Source organism: Hoplias malabaricus, chromosome 17, assembly GCF_029633855.1.
Source record: "Hoplias malabaricus isolate fHopMal1 chromosome 17, fHopMal1.hap1, whole genome shotgun sequence".
NCBI lineage: Eukaryota > Metazoa > Chordata > Actinopteri > Characiformes > Erythrinidae > Hoplias > Hoplias malabaricus.
The window spans coordinates 32610447-32632906 of record NC_089816.1 but is presented as its reverse complement, the minus strand read 5'-3'; the positions used below and the strand labels follow the sequence as shown (position 1 = coordinate 32632906).

General features: G+C 43.8%; 1 protein-coding gene across 1 annotated transcript in view; it reads left to right on the top strand.

Moving 5' to 3' along the window:
• mapk8ip1a (mitogen-activated protein kinase 8 interacting protein 1a) overlaps positions 1–19752 on the top strand; it is a 37544-nt gene extending 17792 nt beyond the window's left edge. The window contains exons 4-12 of the mRNA XM_066649853.1: positions 4699–4780; positions 5988–6989; positions 7268–7343; positions 7827–7996; positions 8093–8196; positions 11800–11913; positions 14942–15012; positions 15491–15589; positions 16634–19752. Coding sequence (XP_066505950.1) covers positions 4699–4780; positions 5988–6989; positions 7268–7343; positions 7827–7996; positions 8093–8196; positions 11800–11913; positions 14942–15012; positions 15491–15589; positions 16634–16706 — 1791 coding nt within the window. The 3' untranslated portion in view covers positions 16707–19752. The remainder of the gene's footprint in view (positions 1–4698; positions 4781–5987; positions 6990–7267; positions 7344–7826; positions 7997–8092; positions 8197–11799; positions 11914–14941; positions 15013–15490; positions 15590–16633) is intronic.
• The last annotated feature ends 2708 nt before the right edge of the window (positions 19753–22460 follow it).

The following is a 22460-nucleotide window of genomic DNA, read 5'->3' as shown; positions in this document are numbered from 1 at the left end:
GCCACCTCGCTGTTACATACAGAAATGCATTCTCCTCCGGCGCATTACGCTCTTCGGTGGCATCGCATTAGCAGCAGAGAAAGCACATGCCCACCCCCACACCCCTAAGGCTGTGGGCCCTGTGTGAGACTCCCTGATTGGTGGAACTGAGGAAGATTAAGTAAACATTTGGGGATAAACCTAATTGTATAAAATAAACTCTGTTTCAGAGTAATATTGTGATGTGATCCACACTGAAATAATAACAACAACAACAAGCCAAGGTCAGCTGGTCCAGGTCTGTGTTCACCGAGAGCACGGTTAAATCTCTACTCGGAAAATCTCCCCTAAAACACATTGTACTCTTCTGTGAAAACAGAGCTCAGGCTCACATCCATCTGTTAACTGATTGAGCCACTGCTCATTTTAATCCCCAAAATTACCACCTCATTCTTCAGACGCATGCCGTCACTCAGCTGGAACGAGATGAGATTGTGGCTAAGTAATGACACCCAGGTCTCATTACTTACATCTGAATGTTTAGGGCAAGGCTGTAAGTGAAGGACTTTTCACCCAGTATAAGACACTGTGTCATGCTGTATTTCGTGTTTCCTCAGGGTTTTCTCACTATACTTTTTTTAATCTCCATTACTTTTAGAGCTGTCATGAATGCTAGTCGTATTTTAGCATTTTTAAAAGGTTTATCCAGGGTCCTGGAGATTGTGGGTTCGAGCCCCGCTCCAGGTGACTGTCTGTGAGGAGTGTGGTGTGTTCTCCCTGTGTCTGTGTGGGTTTCCTCCGGGTGACTGTCTGTGAGGAGTGTGGTGTGTTCTCCCTGTGTCTGTGTGGGTTTCCTCCGGGTGACTGTCTGTGAGGAGTGTGGTGCGTTCTCCCTGTGTCTGTGTGGGTTTCCTCCAGGTGACTGTCTGTGAGGAGTGTGGTGTGTTCTCCCTGTGTCTGTGTGGGTTTCCTCCGGGTGACTGTCTGTGAGGAGTGTGGTGTGTTCTCCCTGTGTCTGTGTGGGTTTCCTCCGGGTGACTGTCTGTGAGGAGTGTGGTGTGTTCTCCCTGTGTCTGTGTGGGTTTCCTCCGGGTGACTGTCTGTGAGGAGTGTGGTGTGTTCTCCCTGTATCTGTGTGGGTTTCCTCCGGGTGACTGTCTGTGAGGAGTGTGGTGTGTTCTCCCTGTATCTGTGTGGGTTTCCTCCGGGTGACTGTCTGTCAGGAGTGTGGTGTGTTCTCCCAGTGTTTCCTCTGGGTGCTCCAGTTTTCTTCCACAGTCCAAAAACAATGGTGGATTGGCGACTCAATAGTGTCCATAAGTATAGGTGAGTGAATGTGGCGCCCCCTCCAGGGTGTGTTCCTGCCTTGCGCCCAGTGATTCCAGGTAGACTCCGGACCCACTGCGACCCTGAACTAGATACGGGTTACAGACAGTGAATGAATGAATGAGTAATTCTTCATTTATCTAGTTATTGATTAATTAATCAATATGTATTATATTTTGCCAGACAAACAAAATGTCTAACACAATGTAACATATAAGGAAGGTAACAAATTATAATATTGTGTCATTTTGAACACTAAAAGTAAATAATAATATAATAAACACGGTGAATAATAATATAGAATATATAATGTCATGTAAAGCCTGTTAAATGTGTGACTGCAGCAGAAAAGCAGCAGTTTCTCAGCACAGTGAAGCAGCGTCAGGCCTTTGAAACATTTATCTTCCTCCTCAGTGTGCAGCGTATTCAGGTCAGCGGCGTGCTGTCGCCTGGAGAAGCTGCTGACGGACTGACTGCAGAGACACTGCTCTCTGGCAGTAAATCCCTAATCTGGGCTCTGTCCCTTCCGTTCCCGTCTGTGGTGGAAAAGCGGTCGTGCCGGACCCCCAGGCACGAACAGCACTCTGGGGATTACTAGGGCATTTACAAATCTCCCACAGATTCCCCACTGAAGTGAACATGTCAATATGTACATCTCTGTAAAGGCCTGAGATTATGACACAGCAGGATACAGCTGTGAAAATGCTGTTGATTCTTACACCGAGCAGCCATACACCGAGCAGCCATAACATTAACACCACCTCACTGTGCATTCTCACAGCTCCACTGACCACACAGGAGCACTTTGTGGTTCTACAATCACAGACTGTAGTCCATCTGTTGCTCTGCATACTTTATTAGCCCCCTTTCACCCGTTTCTTTAAAGGTCAGGACCCCTACAGGACCCCATGGAGCAGGGTACGATCGTTCTTAGTGCTGCAGTTATACAGAGTTGGTTGTGGTGTGTTGGTGTGTGTTGTGCTGACACGAGTGGATCAGACACGGCACGGATGCTGGAGTTTTAGCTTGCTTTAAATTTGTGGCCGCATTCTGATACCCATAGCATTACCGTTGTTGGGTTGTTTGAAGCCGTAATGCATAAAGATCCTGTTTGTGACCTGGAACCATATAAATGAAGTATATGTGTGTGTGTGTGTGTGTGTGTGTGTACATCAAGGTTGATACAATCAGATCTGAAACCAGGTGGTGGGATATTTTCTGAAGGAAGGTGAATTACAGAAAAACCCCTTTTCCAAAAGTGTACACAGTTCTGGGGTCTTAATGAAACGTCTGTGATCTCCTTTGGTCAAAATACCGCAAGGATCCAACCCCACAGCAGTGTTCTCCTCCCTGTCTAAACATTCCTGGCTTCAGCACCTGTTCACCACACACAGCTCGCCCCATCCCTGAGCTTGCAGCAGGGGGAAACGAGGCACTAGTTTTCAGTTCTCTTATTTTTCTGCTCTAGATCTGTTGCTTAGCATGGTTTAACCCAGTCTTCAAGCTCTCGTACTCAGAAGAGGGCCGTAAGACGGAAATATCAAACATGTCTTTGACTTTTTTTTTCTGACCTAGGCAGCCCATGCTATGGTGCTTTCATTCATTCATTCATTGTCTGTAACCCTTATCCAGTTCAGGGTCGCGGTGGGTCCAGAGCCTACCTGGAATCATTGGGCACAAGGCAGGACTACACCCTGGAGGGGGCGCCAGTCCTTCACAGGGCAACACACACACACACATTCACTCACACACTCACACCTACGGACACTTTTGAGTCGCCAGTCCACCATTGTTTTTGGACTGTGGAAGAAAACCGGAGCACCCAGAGGAAACCCATGCGAACACTGGGAGAACACACCACACTCCTGACAGACAGTCACCCAGAGGAAACCCACACAGACACAGGGAGAACACACCACACTCCTCACAGACAGTCACCCGGAGGAAACCCACGCAGACACAGGGAGAACACACCAACTCCTCACAGACAGTCACCCGGAGGAAACCCACGCAGACACAGGGAGAACACACCACACTCCTCACAGACAGTCACCCGGAGGAAACCCACGCAGACACAGGGAGAACACACCACACTCCTCACAGACAGTCACCCGGAGGAAACCCACGCAGACACAGGGAGAACACACCACACTCCTCACAGACAGTCACCCGGAGGAAACCCACACAGACACAGGGAGAACACACCACACTCCTCACAGACAGTCACCCGGAGGAAACCCACGCAGACACAGGGAGAACACACCACACTCCTCACAGACAGTCACCCGGAGGAAACCCACGCAGACACAGGGAGAACACACCACACTCCTCACAGACAGTCTCCAGGTCCCTAGAGCTGTGTGACTGCGACTTCTACCTGCTGTGCCACAGTGCCGCCGACTGCGGTGCTTTGCATAGATGAAATAACAAAGAATATACCAGTGGGTATTTGAAGGTCAGGGGAGCCTTAAGCATCAATACCAGGGGCCCTCTGGGGAGAATCCAGCAGTGGTCTAGGCTGTGTTTGTCAATACAATATGTAAATTTAATCTTGATCAAAAAACCCAAGAAGAGAAGCCCATTATCCGCTTTTTATGCAAGTGACCAGTACCCAGTTGAATCCCTCTCCCAGCGTCTGTCCGCAAACTGCACATAGCCCTAATGGAATTTAATCTGGGTTTACTGCCTTGTGCTTGTTCATCGCTCCAGCGTCGTTGCTGTAAAAATAGATCAGAAGAACGTGTGTGCTGAGTGTGCCCTGCCTTGCGCTTGTGTTTGTCTCTGATAGATTGATTTCTGTGGGGATTTACAGTCTGTGCTGGGTGTGGTGCCTGGGCAAAGCTTTGCTTCCCTGCTCTCTTTAGTGGGAACTGAAGGGAAGAATGAAAAACGGATAACAAATGTGTCTCTCTATCCATCACGTAGCATCACACCATCTGCCCACACCTCACACGCTCAAGCAGAAACCCACACGCGCACACACATACTGCACAGATATACATACGCACAGCCTCCTCCGTCAGTGTTTCCATGGTGACGGAGGAGTGTCGATGCTCACTGCATCCCTGTACTGTTTGGAGGTGAGTCAGCGAGAACTGGCAGAGCACTGAAGGATTCCTTATGATGCGTTTGCCTGGAACTTCGGCCGTACCCACATCACTACAAGGTGTGGCTCTCTCTCTCTCTGTGTGTGTGTGTGTGTGATGGTGGGGTTAAACTAGGAAGTCCCTGTACAGTCAGTAACCTGGGAAAGTCATAGTATTGCTCTAGACCTGAGCAAAGCAGGATTCCCCTATTTTCCACAAGAGAACGGCCAGTTTGTCCACTGTTAAGGGAATGAATTTCTCCTGATTTCACTTCTGTACACTTCCCCTGTCTCCGCTGTTTCTCCAGGACACCATAAACAATAACTCTTTTGGTGAGAAGGACAGAAGAAAAGAGAAGAAAACTCATTCATCTTCACCACACATAAAAGGTGAGCTCTTCCTTCCCGAGCCCCAGAAAACCAGAGCTGTGGTCCTCACTGGCTCCCTCTGTTGGAGACCACCATTTATTTTTGAATATGTGGTTGTGATCTGTGATTTGGCCCCACTCCCAAACCTGTTTTACTATAGATTATGTACACAACATGTACGTTAGCATATTTAATGTAATACTACGGGTGTGTTGGAGTAAGGGAAGGAGGTAAGTGCAGGAGGTAAGTGCAGGATGTTTTATTACAATAACAAAGGGACGCTAAACTAAAGGGCAAAACACAGAAACTAAGGAAATAAACAAAAGGGCTAAATACAGAGGCTAATGAGCTAAACACAAAAGACGCGGCTAAACTATAAACAGAGCTAAACACTAAACAAGGCTCAATGCTAAACACTAAACACAGGCTAAACAAGGAATCTAACCATAAAACACAAGCGCTAAACCCAGAACACGGCTAAACATACATACAATGACCCACAAACAGGAAACACTGACAAGGACTATATAAAGACAACACCAACAAAAAACACCTGGGTACTAAGTGAGACACATGACACTAGAAACACAAGGGAAGGGTATCACATGACCAGGGAACAAGCAGAACGTAGACACAAGACAGGGGGAAACAGTCACATGACAAGGGGAGCACAGAACAGAAACAAGACAAAACAGAACACAAAACAGCACGTTACATAAAAGATGAAGTAAATTAACAGATAACTGTATTTAACTATATGTATTCTCTAAGAAACAAAATATAATGCTGTATAATACATGGTTAGGCAAATATTTTTTACTCTGTCCACTACAGACATGATAGTTCAGCCCCCAAGACATCAGACTGATGTTGCCCTGAATGTGTGTGTGTGTTAAGTTTTTATAGCAATGTTTCTACCACATTTTTTACGCAGTCTGTGGGATTTACTCTTGTTTAAGCTCTTGCAATAGAGAGCCAAGTATATGACTCTGTGTAGGTTTCTTTGTCCTAATATTAGAATCTGAACCCCAGTGTAAAGTGACAGGCATGAATAGGAATACTGCACTGATCCTACGCATTAAAAAACACGTACCCTACTGTGGAAAACACATTTGTGTGCAAACTATTGACACATAACTGTTTGCTTCATAATCCTATTGCAGTTGAACTTCTTGCCTAATATATAATCTGCTGTTTGTGTGTGTGTGTGTGTGTGTGTGTGTGTTAGGGGACCTGCCTCCCAAAGCTGAGCAGGTTAGCCAGGATGGGGACAAAGTCCAGGCAAGCGCCGCAGTAGACACCAAGCCTCGCACAGCTGTTTCTTCCACACACAAAGCTCCAAAGTCTGTCTACAAGAAAAAGGACAAGTCTTCTGAGTCTGCGGTCAACAACGTCCAGCCTTCCACACACACCAACATGCGGGACATGCCAAGGGATGGTACCCTGATAGAGGGGCTCCATGACGTGGGGACAGTCAGCAAAGAGAAGGCTCACTACCATACCCGAAACGGCTGCCGGGATCAAGCTCAGTACCCGGGAGAAAATGGGTTTAATGGGTGTACGCAGCACCACCACCTCCAGACAGACAAAAACAAGGACTCTCGCTTCTCAGAGGGGAGCAAAGAGAGCAAAGAGACCCAGGAGATCCACCTTACGCCTGTGAACGGGGAGCAGGAAAGGCCTTTCTTGTCCCAGAGCAGTGACAGCAACCGTATGTCAATCAGTTCAGACACGGAACTCCCACCGTTACATTTTCACCCTCTGGCAGGACGCACTAACCCCTCCATCAGCGAAGAGGACGAGGTTTACCCCCCGACACCCCCCTGCAGGACTGACAGCCTCAGTGAATTAACGGAGCCTGTTGCAAAGCCAGGGACGGGGGAAAAAGGGGCTGCCAACACAGCGGTCAGCAAGGACGCTTCGGGACTATCGTACGATTCTGTAAAGTACACCCTGGTGGTGGATGAGCACGCTAAACTTGAACTGGTCAGCCTTAAGCAGTGTTACCAGGGTTACGACAGCGACAGCGACAATACCGTCTACGAGTCGGCAATAGACGAGGACGAGGAGGAGCATGACCTGGAAGATGAGGAGGAAGAGTCTGGTGCTGGAGGCATCAATAGAGATACCTCCAGCTTGTCAGTAGACTCTGCAACTGACACTACGTCGGACATGCCTCGCTCGCGCAAGTTCCTTAATGTCTTCGTGAACAGACGTTCACGTTTTACCGGTGGGTGAAATACAGATTATCATTCATTTCCCATTTTCACTGATCAAAGATCACAGATGAAAAAGGTTAGAGTTGTCAAAGGTACAGTGAAATCAGTTGAAATGACGATAATGTGAAGAATGGCAGTGGGCCAAACACAGAGCCTTGTGGCACACCGCTAAATTTTTTAAGCCTTTTTCTGGATCTATCTCATTCTTGTTGGGACTTGTTGCCAAATGTCCCTTTCTTTCACACCTCTGCTGCTTTACTGGAGACCTCTGTTGCTTGTTCATTCACAGGTGCTGAATCTTTTGGGATTTTCTCCTGCATCATCGACGGTGAGGAGAGAGAGCAGAGCCACAGGGCAGTGTTCAGGCAGGTCTCTCTCATCCTCACTCACTCTCCAGGAAACTTGTCTCTGTTTTTTGTATCACAGACACTTCAACCGAAAAATTTACATCAGCTAGTTTGTTCTGCACATCAATCAACCCCTCTGTTCTCTACAGTTTTATTGTGAAATACTATAAACTCCAAATGGGTCCATGGAAACTATCCTCAGTGCTCCCCCTGAAGTTTAGACACTCTGCAGTGTTCAGACACTCCTTAAACCCTTGATTTGCCACATGTGCTAAACTGGGAGTGTATCTAAAGTGTAAAGCTGAGTAGCTCTTTTAGAACAAACTGTAAATAGTCTTTAAATAGTAACATGCAAGAAAAACACTGTGATTACAGCTTTAAACAGAACGTGGAGGTTAAAAGGGGATACTCCCTTTCAGAACACCACCTTAACTAATGCTCTATAAGCTGACCTCTCTCAGAGAGCATGACCTGAACGAGGCGATGTGTGTTTGTACACAGATTTGTCCCGCGGCACGAGGATGAGTTGGAGTTGGAAGCAGATGACCCCTTGCTGATGGAAGTACAGGCAGAGGATCTGTGGTGTGAAGCTTACAACATGCGCACAGGCTCCAGGGGCGTTTTCCCTGCCTTCTACGCTGTCCAGGTCACGAAGGACAAAAGGCCTAAAGGTAATGAGGTGTTCAGTGTATGCCAAGAACAATAAATTGACTTCTGCTGTCCATACAATTACACTATGTCTCTCACTTTGCCTTGTTTATTTTCAGAGGTCAAAAGTGACTGGTTAGACTCCTTCTGGCTGAAATTCCTGGGCTCTGTCCAAGTGCCGTATCATAAAGGGAATGATGTGCTTTGTGCAGCTATGCAGAAGGTAGGGGTTTACATTTTTGGCCGCACCATTTTAGTATTCTGTCATTATTCCCTCTGAGCACAAGCAGACCAGACACGTCCATAATTATTGGGTCATTGTGACCTAAGTAGATTAATCCATTATAAAAATGGTATTTGTCTGGTTTTCCCATTAAATGTAGTCATATTTCCAGTGTCCAAAAATATATATATATTTTGTGACCGTAAAATGTGGAGTTTGACGTTTAGAAGCTTTTATGCGACTTTTATACGACTGTGGAAATAAGAAAAAACTTATTGAATAAGTATATTGTTGTTTACTAAAAGTACAGACCGTGTAAATGTCCCCTGAAAGAGGTGCAACTAGGTTCTTATAGTCCTTTCTTAAACCCTGAAAGTGAAGTTAATAAATTTTCAGAATTTTTAAGTTCAAGTTTTAAAGCTTTTTTTTTTTTTTTAAGTTTAAAACTTGAACTTAAAAAGAAAAAAATGAGTTGAAAGTTGTATACAATGGAGTTTAAGGGTCACAGCATTGAAAAAAAAAAATTCCGAGAATAAAGTCAGGATTCTGAAAATTCTGAGAAAAATCTCGGAATTATTGTGAGAAAAATCTCGGAATTAGTGTGAGAAAATTCTCGGAATTATTGTGAGAAAAATCTCGGAATTATTGTGAGAAAAATCTCGGAATTAGTGTGAGAAAAATCTCGGAATTATTCTGAGAAAAAATTCTGAATTATTCTGAGAAAAATCACGGAATTATTCTGAGAAAAAACTCTGAATAATTGAGTAAAAAACGTCAGTACAATTCCAACAATATAGTCAGAATATTTAGAGAAACACAGTTTTGGTTTATTATTATTGATTATAAAATGTAGACAGACAGACTCACAGTGCGCCATGAGTGAGTTGTGAAAGAAGTAGTCAGTGAAGTGAACAGAATAATTTATTCAACGCAATCACACGACATGACGACTAACCCCCATCAGTGCAGCCCTGACTGCGATGCATAAGGCTGTAGTGTTCTGTACGAGTCCGAGCCGCAAAGCAACGGAGCCTCGTGGACACGCTGGAGTTCCACTCGCTCTGGATCCATCATTTTCGTGATCATTAATTATATCCTGTGAAACATGCTCTCTTCCGAATAAACGGGTATGTGCACCGATTCAGGGCTTAAACACTAATCACACTGTGGTCCTGATGTGGAAGAGAACTGAATGTTTATTCCTGAAATCTACACCATAGTACGACTTCAGCAACACACTGCATTCCTCATTTACACTGTGTGTCTGCCCCTGCAGCGAATTATTCCCAGATTATTCTCAGAATTCTGACTTTATTCTCTAAATCTTTTGTTTTTCAATGCCGTGGCCCTAAAACTCTGTTGTAACTGTAATATGAAATCAAACTACAAAAACTACAGTCAACTTTGGTGAAATCCACTGTTCCCTTATTAATATGTACTTTGAGGGTACCACCGCAGTGACGGGGAAGGGCATGACCACCTTGACGTAAACAAAGTAATCCATTTTAAGTTTTTAAATCGTCTTTGTGCTCACTGCGTTGGGAATAAACCTTGTATCTCCAGTCACTGGAGGTTTTGTGTTAACATTTCATACGTTTAATACATGGACCAATAGAACTGATCTGGAAATGACTTTCTCCTTTGGAACTTTCAAAGTTTACAGTGGGGGGATAAAAAAGTAACAGATAAACATAATATTTTACATATTCTCTAATATTCATAGGAGCAAATTACAAAGATTTATATTTTATTTACAACATCCATAGCCTGATAAAGAGATACAACACAGACAGAAATGTATCCACGCTCTGATCCCGTTAACGTTTACATTTAAATGTACTGGTTTTCATTGTGGTCAGCTGTTTATCTCACAGTCTGCCGTCTGTACAGTGATGTGGCTTTGTGGGCATTACTCTAAAAGCGATGCAGAAACTGTCATTAATTAGATTTATATTAACCTTCACTCTGGCGTGTGAGTGTGGAGCTCTCTGTGGTTTAAATGGAGCATGTAAAACAGTAAAAAATAACCACGACTACTGACTGCTTTAGAGTAGTCACCGCTCTTTGTCAAGGCAACGGTGATTAGTGCAGAGGGAGTTATGGGGTTAAGGGAGCTGGAAGTGGCAGGATACGAAACTCTTGTTTCAACACCTCTGCCTTCAGAGCCCCTGGCAGTACGTCTGGGTTAAGTGCTGTACTCAGTGGCGTAATAGCAGCAGTCAGAGAACCAGCAGAGGTGTTAGAGCTCTTATAGCCGTGCTGGACCTGTTTACTAAACTCTGATTATGTGCTTTTGCCTGATTAGATAATAACTTGAACATGTGAAGTGCGCAATAAATAGATTAATGAATTAGGTTAGTTCAGGTCACTTTGTTTTTAAGACATCAGCTGCCCTTTACATAGAGTGAACATTTCATTCTGAATGCACTGAGACAAATGAGTGAGGACATGCATTTTAAAGCGTATTTGTGTAACGTATAATTGTAATTCAAGATTAGGACATTCATTTGTTGGTAACTATTGTGTAGTGTTAAAAATGACAATTCTCATTTTATTAAAAAATAAATAAATAAACTGTTGGAACAATGTACTGGGGCGGCACAGTGGCGCAGCAGGTAGTGTCGCAGTCACATAGCTCCAGGGAGGTTGTGGGTTCGATTCCCACTCCAGGTGACTGTCTGTGAGGAGTGTAGTGTGTTCTCCCTGTGTCTGCGTGGGTTTCCTCCGGGTGACTGTCTGTGAGGAGTGTGGTGTGTTCTCCCTGTGTCTGCGTGGGTTTCCTCCGGGTGACTGTCTGTGAGGAGTGTGGTGTGTTCTCCCTGTGTCTGCGTGGGTTTCCTCCGGGTGACTGTCTGTGAGGAGTGTGGTGTGTTCTCCCTGTGTCTGCGTGGGTTTCCTCCGGGTGACTGTCTGTGAGGAGTGTGGTGTGTTCTCCCTGTGTCTGCGTGGGTTTCCTCCGGGTGACTGTCTGTGAGGAGTGTGGTGTGTTCTCCCTGTGTCTGCGTGGGTTTCCTTCAAGTGACTGTCTGTGAGGAGTGTGGTGTGTTCTCCCTGTGTCTGCGTGGGTTTCCTCCGGGTGACTGTCTGTGAGGAGTGTGGTGTGTTCTCCCTGTGTCTGCGTGGGTTTCCTCCGGGTGACTGTCTGTGAGGAGTGTGGTGTGTTCTCCCTGTGTCTGCGTGGGTTTCCTCCGGGTGACTGTCTGTGAGGAGTGTGGTGTGTTCTCCCTGTGTCTGCGTGGGTTTTCTCCAGGTGACTGTCTGTGGGGAGTGTGGTGTGTTCTCCCTGAACTGGATAAGCGTTACAGATAATGAATGAATGAATGAACAACATACTGCTGGATTCAGTATTATCCCCAGAACACAGCACTGTTTTAACTGATGAAGCTCACTATTTTTACTTAATTCTATTTAAATCTTAGGTTAAATTCTGTTGAATAAAATAACAATTGTTTTTTTTAATACTATGCAACAGTTACCATAAAATGACAAAAACGAATGATTATATTTTGAATGAATTATCAACAATTATAGAGACGATAAACACAGTGACGTTTTACCGATATATAATTGTAAATGTTCTGCTTGTGATTTTTCTGATGACAGATTGCCACAAACAGAAGAACAATGCAGTTCAGCCCTCCATCAGCATGCATCGTGGAGATCAGTATAAGAGGAGTGAAAATAATCGTTCAGGACGACTGTCAGACTTCTGAACGGGTACGTGATGCAGGACTGATTCAATCCTCTGAGACAGCTATCATTACAGAGTAATAAATATGGGTGTCATTCAAGGGGCAGTCAGTTATATTCTCCCCAATGGTTCTTTTTAACTTTAAGATTCAGCCATTACACTGACACCTAGTGTCCTGTGTCAGGAAATCTGTAATAAACCTATATAAATACATGGCCACTCCATGTACGTAACCCCTTCTAAGGAGCACAATCTGACTTTGTAATCTGGGACTACAAAGCAATTTGATTCTTGGTGTCTTGAGTTGAATCGCTCCGGGTGACTGTCTGTGAGGAGTGTGGTGTGTTCTCCCTGTGTCTGTGTGGGTTTCCTCCGGGTGACTGTCTGTGAGGAGTGTGGTGTGTTCTCCCTGTGTCTGTGTGGGTTTCCTCCGGGTGACTGTCTGTGAGGAGTGTGGTGTGTTCTCCCTGTGTCTGTGTGGGTTTCCTCCGGGTGACTGTCTGTGAGGAGTGTGGTGTGTTCTCTCTGTGTCTGTGTGAGTTTCCTCCAGGTGACTGTCTGTGAGGAGTGTAGTGTGTTCTCCCTGTGTCTGCGTGGGTTTCCTCCAGGTGACTGTCTGTGAGGAGTGTGGTGTGTTCTCTTTGTGTCTGCGTGGGTTTCCTCTGGGTGACTGTCTGTGAGGAGTGTGGTGTGTTCTCCCTGTGTCTGCGTAGGTTTCCTCTGGGTGACTGTCTGTGAGGAGTGTGGTGTGTTCTCTCTGTGTCTGCGTGGGTTTCCTCCGGGTGACTGTCTGTGAGGAATGTGGTGTGTTCTCCCTGTGTCTGTGTGGGTTTCCTCCGGGTGACTGTCTGTGAGGAGTGTGGTGTGTTCTCTCTGTGTCTGTGTGGGTTTCCTCCAGGTGACTGTCTGTGAGGAGTGTTGTTTGTTCTCCCTGTGTCTGCGTGGGTTTCCTCCAGGTGACTGTCTGTGAGGAGTGTGATGTGTTCTCTTTGTGTCTGCGTGGGTTTCCTCTGGGTGACTGTCTGTGAGGAGTGTGGTGTGTTCTCCCTGTGTCTGCGTAGGTTTCCTCTGGGTGACTGTCTGTGAGGAATGTGGTGTGTTCTCTCTGTGTCTGCGTGGGTTTCCTCCGGGTGACTGTCTGTGAGGAATGTGGTGTGTTCTCTCTGTGTCTGCGTGGGTTTCCTCTGGGTGACTGTCTGTGAGGACCATGGTGTGTTCTCCCTGTAGCCCCGGACCCACCGCAACCCTAAACTGGATGAGGGTTACAGATAATGAATGAATGAATTTTATAAATATTGTTTGATACTTTTTTAGTGGTAAAGGTTATTTGTATATTACTATTACCTTAAATGTAAATGTTTTATCAAAACATCCGTTGTATCCTTGGTGGTATTATATATTGATCACTAAACAATTCACCCTCTTCAAACAGCATTCAAGTCATAAAACAAAGAAGGAATTAATCTATATCTATCTAGGAGGAACCACGCATAAAAAAGACTTTACAGTAACAGTTGTAAACTATGGGAATTTGGCCCATAGCTGGAAAGATGTGGACACCAAAGAAGTACTGTCTGCTTCCGGGTTCAAGTGTAAGATTTTGTGAAACTCAGTTTATGCCAAACCACCCCTTTAAGGCTCTGTTCGTCGTGGTAAATGACATAACAGCTGTACTCACACCATTATGTAATAAACAGTCTTAAGGGTGAGCGTTAATCCACACTAATGCCTCAGGGTCTTTCCCTTTACCCTGTCACCCAGTGAGTGGTCAGAAGAAAAAAAAAACATTAATGAATTAAATCATTAATCCTGCTCCTTTGAATCCTGCACTGGAGCACAGAATATGTGCCCCACCTCTAGGGGGCATTTACACCCAAACTGTACAGATCCTTATGATCTGCAAAGGCCTAAAGGCACATATTCTATGTCAAGTTTGTATGTTTGCCACAGGACGGATAATTCATAATCAGATTTCCTCTCTCTCTCTCATATTCAAAAACCAAATAACTAAATGTGTTATTATCATCATCGTATTTGCCGGTTAATCCATGTCAGGGTCGTGGTTAAATGTGTTACGTAAATATAAATTATTATTATTCATTCGTTCATTATCTGTAAGTGCTTATCCAGTTCAGGGTCGCTATGGGTCCGGAGTCTACCTGGAATTATAGAGCGCAAGGCAGGAACATACCCTGAAGGGGGCGCCAGTCCTTCACAGGGCGACACACACTCACACCTACGGACTCATTTGAGTCACCGATCTACCTACCAATGTGTGTTTTTGGACCGTGGGAGAAAACCAGAGCACCCGGAGGAAACCCACGCAGACACAGGGAGAACACACCACACTCCTCACAGACAGTCACCCGGAGGAAACCCACGCAGACACAGGGAGAACACACCACACTCCTCACAGACAGTCACCCGGAGGAAACCCACGCAGACACAGGGAGAACACACCACACTCCTCACAGACAGTCACCCGGAGGAAACCCACGCAGACACAGAGAGAACACACCACACTCCTCACAGACAGTCACCCGGAGGAAACCCACACAGACACAGAGAGAACACACCACACTCCTCACAGACAGTCACCCGCAGGAAACCCACTCAGACACAGGGAGAACACACCACACTCCTCACAGACCTATGTGGAAAACTCTGACAGGTTTGGCCAAATTTGATATGAAATCATATTCTTTGCGTTGACTTTGTTTAGTTGATAATGATGTTCACCTCAGAAAGCGATGAGGTATAATGAATAAACTCAGCCTTTTGTGAATAATAAGCAGCAGTCGGTGGCTAAGATTAAACCACACATAAACATTCCATCAGAGCGGTGAAATCCCAGTCACCGCATTTGTTTACCACAGAGTGTGTGAGTACACTAAGCTAATTAGTTTTCACTGTGAGGAAAAGTGATTGCGACTACAAAGGCCTTTTCTTCACGCTCTAAACGGTCATCATGAGGCAGCAAATCCCACGGCTGCTGTCTGATCTCTGGTGCTGACCTCTCCGTTCCTGGCTTCTTTTTTTTTCTCTCTCACATAGGGGGACAAGTGCTGTCACTTCTTTCAGCTGAAAAACATTTCCTTCTGTGGATGCCATCCAAAGAACAGCAAGTGAGTAAACTGCTTATTTACAGAAATACGAAATGTGTTCATGTGTGTTCTCTGAACAGTATAAACTGTATACTTTATAAACTATACACTTTGTTAAATCTGCAGCCTGGGACGTTAAACTGCATCCATGTCCAAGTTACAGGAGCACTTTGTGGTTCCACAGTTACCGAATTTAGTGAATCTGTTGCTCTGCATACTTTGAAAGTCCCCTTTCACCCTGTTCTTCAATGGTCAGTGAGCACAATTGTTAACAACTCCAGCGTCCCTGATGTATCTGATCCACTTTTACCTGCACAAGAAACACAAACACATCACCATGACAGTGTCAGCTCTGAAAATGGTCACCACCCGTATCATACCTCCTCTGTGGGGTCCTGAGATGGTCGTGACCATGGAAACTCCAAACTTCATAAGCCACTTCAGTGGCTACTTCAGTAACTCCTGTCCTGAGCGTGCTATTTTGCATATACTGTTTCAGGTATTTCGGACTAATCACCAAACATCCAGCGCACCAGAAGTTCGCCTGCCACGTGTTCTTCTCCGAGGAACATGGTCCACATCTGGCTGCATCTGTGGGGTAAGCACTACTGACCTTCAGCACAATACGATGAGCTGACTCTGGCCCATAAAGCTAAATCGTACACAACCCGGTGTCCAGTAATGTAAGGATGATTTCTTAAAGGGTACATACAGCTGCGTAGGTCCCCAAGAGACAGTAGCTGTTTTCATGGTTTAAATATTGGCAGAGAGTTTTTTATGATGACTTTGATGATTGCTTAACTTTTTATTTTTCTGCATTCGTTCATTCATTCTCTCATTATCTGTAAGTGATTCACTCTCTTCAGGTTCACCATGGGTCCGGAGCCTACCCACTTTTCTGAGAACATTTTTAAGAGCCCCTCGAGTGAGGTTTTTAACCTTGTTAATGTGTCTATGTGTTGGTGTTTAGACACTAGAAGGTTTATCATGAGTGCAATAAGAACTCAGTACCATGGCTGAGCACTTAAGCTTTGAAACTACAGTCTTCCAAAGATGCTCTCAAAAACATGGATTCAGAAAGCCATTGGTTCTTATGCCTTAAAAACAGGATGGGGCTTTTTAGCTGCGGAGGTCGAGGAGACAGAGGTAGGGACTGATTGTATATTCATGTGTCTGCGTTGGTTTCCTCCGGGTGAATGTCTGTGCGGAGTGTGGTGTGTTCTCCCTGTGTCTGCGTGTGTTTCCTCTGGGTGACGGTCTGTGAGGAGTGTGGTGTGTTCTCCCTGTGTCTGCGTGGGTTTCTTCCAGGTGCTCCGGTGTGCTCCCACAGTCCAAAAAAAAAACACGTTGGTAGGTCGATTGGAGACTCAAAGTGTCCGTAGGTTGAGTGTGTGAGTGTGTGTGTGTCTGTGTAGCCCTGTGAAGGACTGGCACCCCCTCTAGGGTGTATTCCTGCCTTGCGCCCAATGATTCCAGGTAGGCTCTGGACCCACCATGACCCTGAACTGGATAAGGGTTACAGATAATGAATGAATGTATGATTACATTTGTACATGTTTTAGTGGCTGGAACTTTGTGTTTTACCTCACATCATAAGCAAAATTTAAACATAAGTTGTTTGTGCCTTTGCTATTTTCTACAGGAAAGCATTTCAGCAGTTCTACAAAGAACACATGGAGTACTCCTGCCCCACAGAAGACATCTTCCTCGAATGACCTTCAATCGGCTGCATACTTTTGCACTACTGTATACACAACTATTTAAGATGTTGCATGATGGGTTACAAAAATCTCTTAACGTGTCATGCTATAATGTCTATTTTAGACGAAGTATACAATTACAGTTGTTGGCTTTGAATATCAAGGAAAAGCCTGAAGCCATTCTGACTCTCCAAGGCTAATGTGTCCTAATGGGATTTAAGGAGCACTGTTTGTGCTTTAAGGGTATTGTGTTGTTACAGGGGACCAGTACAATGCTCTTTATTGATCTGTTTAAAAGCACAATGCCAAAACATTTCAGAGAAATGATCTGAAAACATTGATAAAAACAAGGCCTTTAATTCAGTAAGAAAAATTTACAGTGGCCTAGCAAACCCATAGTAGTTAATATAAAAACACATGTGTACAGCCTACTACAAGTTACTACAGTTTATGCTGGGGTCTCCCGACCAAGACGTAAATTTATAGCGCTAATCTGACTCAGCGAACGTCATAAACGACAAAAATATTGTGTAGTGTGATCCCAGCATTAACAGAGAATAACTTTTGGTTACATGCAGCTGTTGTTTTACATGCAGCTGTTGCTTAAGACAAATGGCACATGCAAGTAAATGCTAGAACGCTAAGTTTTATTTTCTCGAAGATCCCAAAATTCCATTTTCCCCCACTGAATGTTGCTGGGTCTCTTTATGCTCAAAGTTTGTGCTTCAGTACTGAAATCTGTGGAACTGTACCAAGGCCTAAAGTTGCAAACAGGCCAGATCTCACTGATCACAGAATTTAAGTATGTAGCCATCATGACCAAATATACTTCTTTCCTTTATGCAGTGTTTCACATGCAGTGCACTCTGTACGTAACGGAGGACACAGTGGATGATTGGTTGGTTTGTCTCCAGTTCATTGACTTTGCTATTACCAAGTTAACCTTTTTGCAATCCCAGACCAAGCTTTGTTATTTGGATCAGATAAATTATCCACAGAAGCAAATAACGGAATCCTGGACCTGCAGATATATCCTGAGTGTTTAAAAGCTTAAGACGCCAGCCTTAATTTGAGGGCCATTTTACACCCATTAGATAAGCCATATAGTTGTCTTGAGGACCGAAGCTGTGTCTGTGTTAATACAACAGGACATTGTGTGACGGAAAAAGTCTTGAGGTGCACGAATGCTGGCAAAGAGCTGGCAGACGACTGAAGAATCAGACATAAATGTCTGTCTAGAATTCCAGCATGTCATATTTGACAAAGAGAAACCTCAAAAATGGAGTTACAAGCAATGCTTTTGAAGTAAAGGCCGTCCCAAAACAGACTTTGCCAAATAGATACATAAAGGAACAGATGCAAAACATACAAAAACCTGTGATTGCTAATGGTGCCCCCTTGTGGAAATGTCTAAACCTGCTAAACATGAGTGAGTGTGTTCCAGGGCAGTTCCTTGCAATTCTTGCAATGTTGTACAGAAACAAGAGATCAACATAAACCTATAACATAGCACCTTATTTGTGAAACATACAGGGGCCTATCTGCAGTGGAACTTAATCGCATGCCTCCATTTTTGACAGAGCTGTACACATCTGCTAAACGGCTCACTCACAGACATGTCATTATTACAGCTTTGGTGTGTTTAAGAGTGAAGATTTCTATATGGTTTACCTAATATAGACCTGAAACACATCTGAGATGATATAGATTATAGACAAACTTAAAAAACAAAATTCTAGAGACTGTTTTGCCTTAAAATATGTATCTTCTTCATAAATGGCTTAAAAACTACAGGTGAAAAAAAAGACTCAGACACTGGTCTCCATCATTAGAACCATTTTGTTTAATTATGTTCAAAACGTATCATAATTATACTGAAATATTGGTAATTTCCCATCATACAGTCACTCTTTCATGTCAAAGCCAATGTGCTGGAGAACAGAGCCATGGCAACACGGACTGTACCTACTCACCCTGCACTATTCATTATACACATAGAAAAATGAATCTACTGAAGAGTAATTATTTTATTTTAAATGATATTATTTAAGGATCATAGTAAATAAAGCATATTTAAAAGGAGAGCAATGTACAGTGTTAAAAAAATATTTAAAAAAAGCAAAATCCCTCTTATTATGGTGAATATCTTATTTACAGAAGCCGTTTATTGAGCTCCAAAGCGGAGAGTGGATTTTCACTGCTGAACCTTACACAGGTCTGGTCTTCTTCTCTTTGTTCTGACCGTGGATCACAAGTAGACCACAAATGTAGATCAAACTAAAGCAAACCTGAATTCGTCTTTTAAACCCCCTAGGAATGGCTGATTCTTTGAGGAGTTTATTTTAGACTGAGATCGATGAGATTTTCAGCACTGACACATTCACAGTTCAAATGTGGATAAAAATTCCAGTAAAATCAAATACAGTAATGTGAGTCCAGTGCGTTTTATTTATTGATGTGTCAGCTTAAAGCTGCACTATGGAAATGGGATTAGAGTTAGAGTCTGTGCTTCTGTGGGATTCAGATGTGAGGTTGGATTCAGTGGGAGTTTTTGTGTACCGCATCATACACTTTTACATAATGGCATAGGCCGATCAAAAAGACAGTCTGACCTGATGGGTTGGATTTGCGAGTATTAGCGAGGCCTCACAAGCAAAATCAACGATGACAATCGTATATCCTTCCCTTACAATCTCTGAAGAACAGGGTTCCAAATCACAACCCGAGTTACAAAGCATTCTTTCACATGTTGTGTGCAATTGCATATTTCCACCAGAGAAGTCTCCACATCCCACATAGTGCAGCTTTAAGATTGTATAACGTGTATGGGACAATGTGAACACCCAAAGTCCCCCAGTAAGATCCACTTAGAAAGAAAATAAAAAATGACAGACTGGGGACTGAATTATAGCTGTTGTCTAGGAGGGTTGGTAAGGACTTGGACCACATGTGTCTTCAGATAAACTCCTGCGAAATCACAAGTGGTGCCTATTCTTTTTGTTTGTGGTGATCATTGTAAATCGTCTTTTTTATTTTGGATGATCTTGACTGTACTATGGAACTCGTAGAATTAAATGCTGTTTGTAAACACAGTGTCCTGGTGTTTGCTTTGCAGTTTGTAAAGCACAGTGTCATTGCCTCAAAGCAGCAGTGAGAGAATCCATACTGGTATCTACAAATAGCTAGCGCTTCACTGACTATTTATATTCACTGACTGCAGCTAATGGGTCATGATATTATTCTGAGACTCCAGCTCTCCACATATAAATGAAAGGTAAAACATATCGTAAAGGGTTTCTATTAGGAGTTATTTTTATGTGGACAATTGCAATAATCTATGCCCTAAACAAAGCACACAGCGGCGATATACGGTGGTACTGTGTTTGTCTGACATTGTCATCCAAAAGAAATAAAAAATCATACATCTCTGATAAGTTTTAGAATCTAATAGATGTTTACAGTCTTTATATATGGCACATCAAACTCTATACCACACACGCTATTTCAGGGGGGTTCATGTGAAACGGGTCATTGTTTACTTATTTCTTTACAACGGTGGTGATAGGAACCAGGGTCACAATAGCTACTTAGCGTAAACGTAGGCTAATCTACCAGAACATGCTAATCTCCTGAAGCTAAGCAGTGGCTAGCCAGTATTTGTATTAACGTCATTTCAATCCTCTGTATGTCCTGTGTATATGCAGAATTGACAATAAAAATACTACTACTACTACTACTATGGGAAACCTCCTCCAAGGAAAGCTTGGGTTGCTGCTAGAGGTGGTGTTTCGGATGCTAACTGGGATTTTCTCTCAGTAGGTTTATTGGTATTGAATATATTGCAATGGCGAGGCTTCCTCTGACATCCCTATGTCTCACCTATTATACCTTCTTTAATTTATTAGAACTGAGACCCCCTGGCCAAATACAAATTCAATGTAGGATACATTGAACTGAGCAGGCTTTTCTGATCACACCCTCTACTCATGTGTTTACCTGGGTGCTCGTAGATTACACCTGACCACAGTCCTGGAAAAGAAGCTTGTACAAGAAGCTCTCTTGGACACTGCATCAGACATGACTTTGATGTCATCCATGCTCTTTAATGAAGTGTGGGCCACAGCACAACTCACCCCATGGAGATTGCAGTTACAACACTGTTCCCTCCAAATTGAGCCTTATTCATACACTTGTATCGAAATAAATTCTGTGGCAAGAGTGCTCATAACAATAGGGCCCATAAGTCTGGTTCACCCTGTATATGTGTCTTCTATTGAAAACATTCCTTTCCTTATTGGTCCTGCTCAACAGGCTTGAGCCACTGATTGATTTCAAGTGTTTGAAGATCTGCGCTCAGGTTCACAAACCCCTGCCCATCTCACACTCACATCACCTTGAAGCTCAGTCCTGTCATCTAGACACCAGGTCTACAGAGACTATCGACACCTTTCATGCACCAACAGTGACAAAGGATGCCATGAGCCAGAGAATGAAAAAATGACTGTCCAAACAATAACAGTTCCTTTTCCTAAAACCCATTCGGATTCCAAATGTCCTCCGGAAAGAGATACATTAAAACCTGACAAACCAGGGTAACCACAAAAACATCCAATGTGACATTGATCTCATTCAATTCCCAAGAGCAGGACAAAAAGGGATTGAAGTGAAACATCACATAGTCCAGCAAAATACGTACAACAAACAGCAGTATAGGGACTGTGTGCAAAACTCCTCAGAGCCGCATTTGCAGTCAGCGAACAAAGGCTGGAAAAGAGCAAAAGGGGGATGCAAAAATGGTTAAGACCAAAATGTGTTCCATGATAGGCTGCAAAGTGAGGACAAGTTGCAAAAGTACAACTCGGTCAAACTGACCCCAAAGTCCATGAAAAGTGAGGAACAAGCTCGTAAGTTCCTGCCACATGAGTCAGACCTACACAGGGTCCTAAATCTTTCCCCCATCATTCATACTTTATCCAGGAATGTGAGTAAAGATCAGCAAAGCGCTGACTTCACATGGGTTCCTCAAAGCCAGATGGAACCTCACCAAATCACCATGGGACTTGTAGGGAACAACAACACCATTGTCAAAGTCATATATATATATATATATAAACAAACAAAACAAATGAATGGTCGTGTTATTTAGTCTGTCTGTCTGTCTCTGCAGTTTCTTGTTGGTCGTTACCTATCATCGTTTTCGTTCCCCAATCTAGTCTGTCCTTGTTATAGTTCTGTTTCAGTTCTCAGTCGTTGTGTTGCCTCATCTGTTCCCTGCTTCGTGTTTTCCCTCAAGTCTGTTAGTGTTTGTTTTGTATTTGGTTTCATTAAAGTTCTCCGTGTTTTAGTAAGTGCGTCCGCCTCAGTCAGTCCGCACCCCTCGTGCCTGACATGTGCGGTCCGATGGTCGTGAAACATCACATCTTTGCAGGCGTTTTGCAAGACCCTGCAATAAAAACCACAAGAAGGATGTATTTCATTTACGAAACACAACATATTCTCTTCCCAAGACCAAATATTAAAGAGTTTTTACTTGAGGAACAGAGGAACAGAGGCAGTGTCGTGCTGCCCTCTGCTGTTAGTTTGAGGTTTTGCGGTTCTCTCTCGCATACATTTATTTATACTTTCAGCAATTATTCAGTCGTTTAATGGTTAATCGGGTCATTATGTGACTGCCTGAAAGTGAGCTGCAAATTTAAAAAAATACCCTTTATTCCCAGTGCTTAGTGGACATTATATTTATTGCAGTAAAAATACGGATTAGTAAAAATA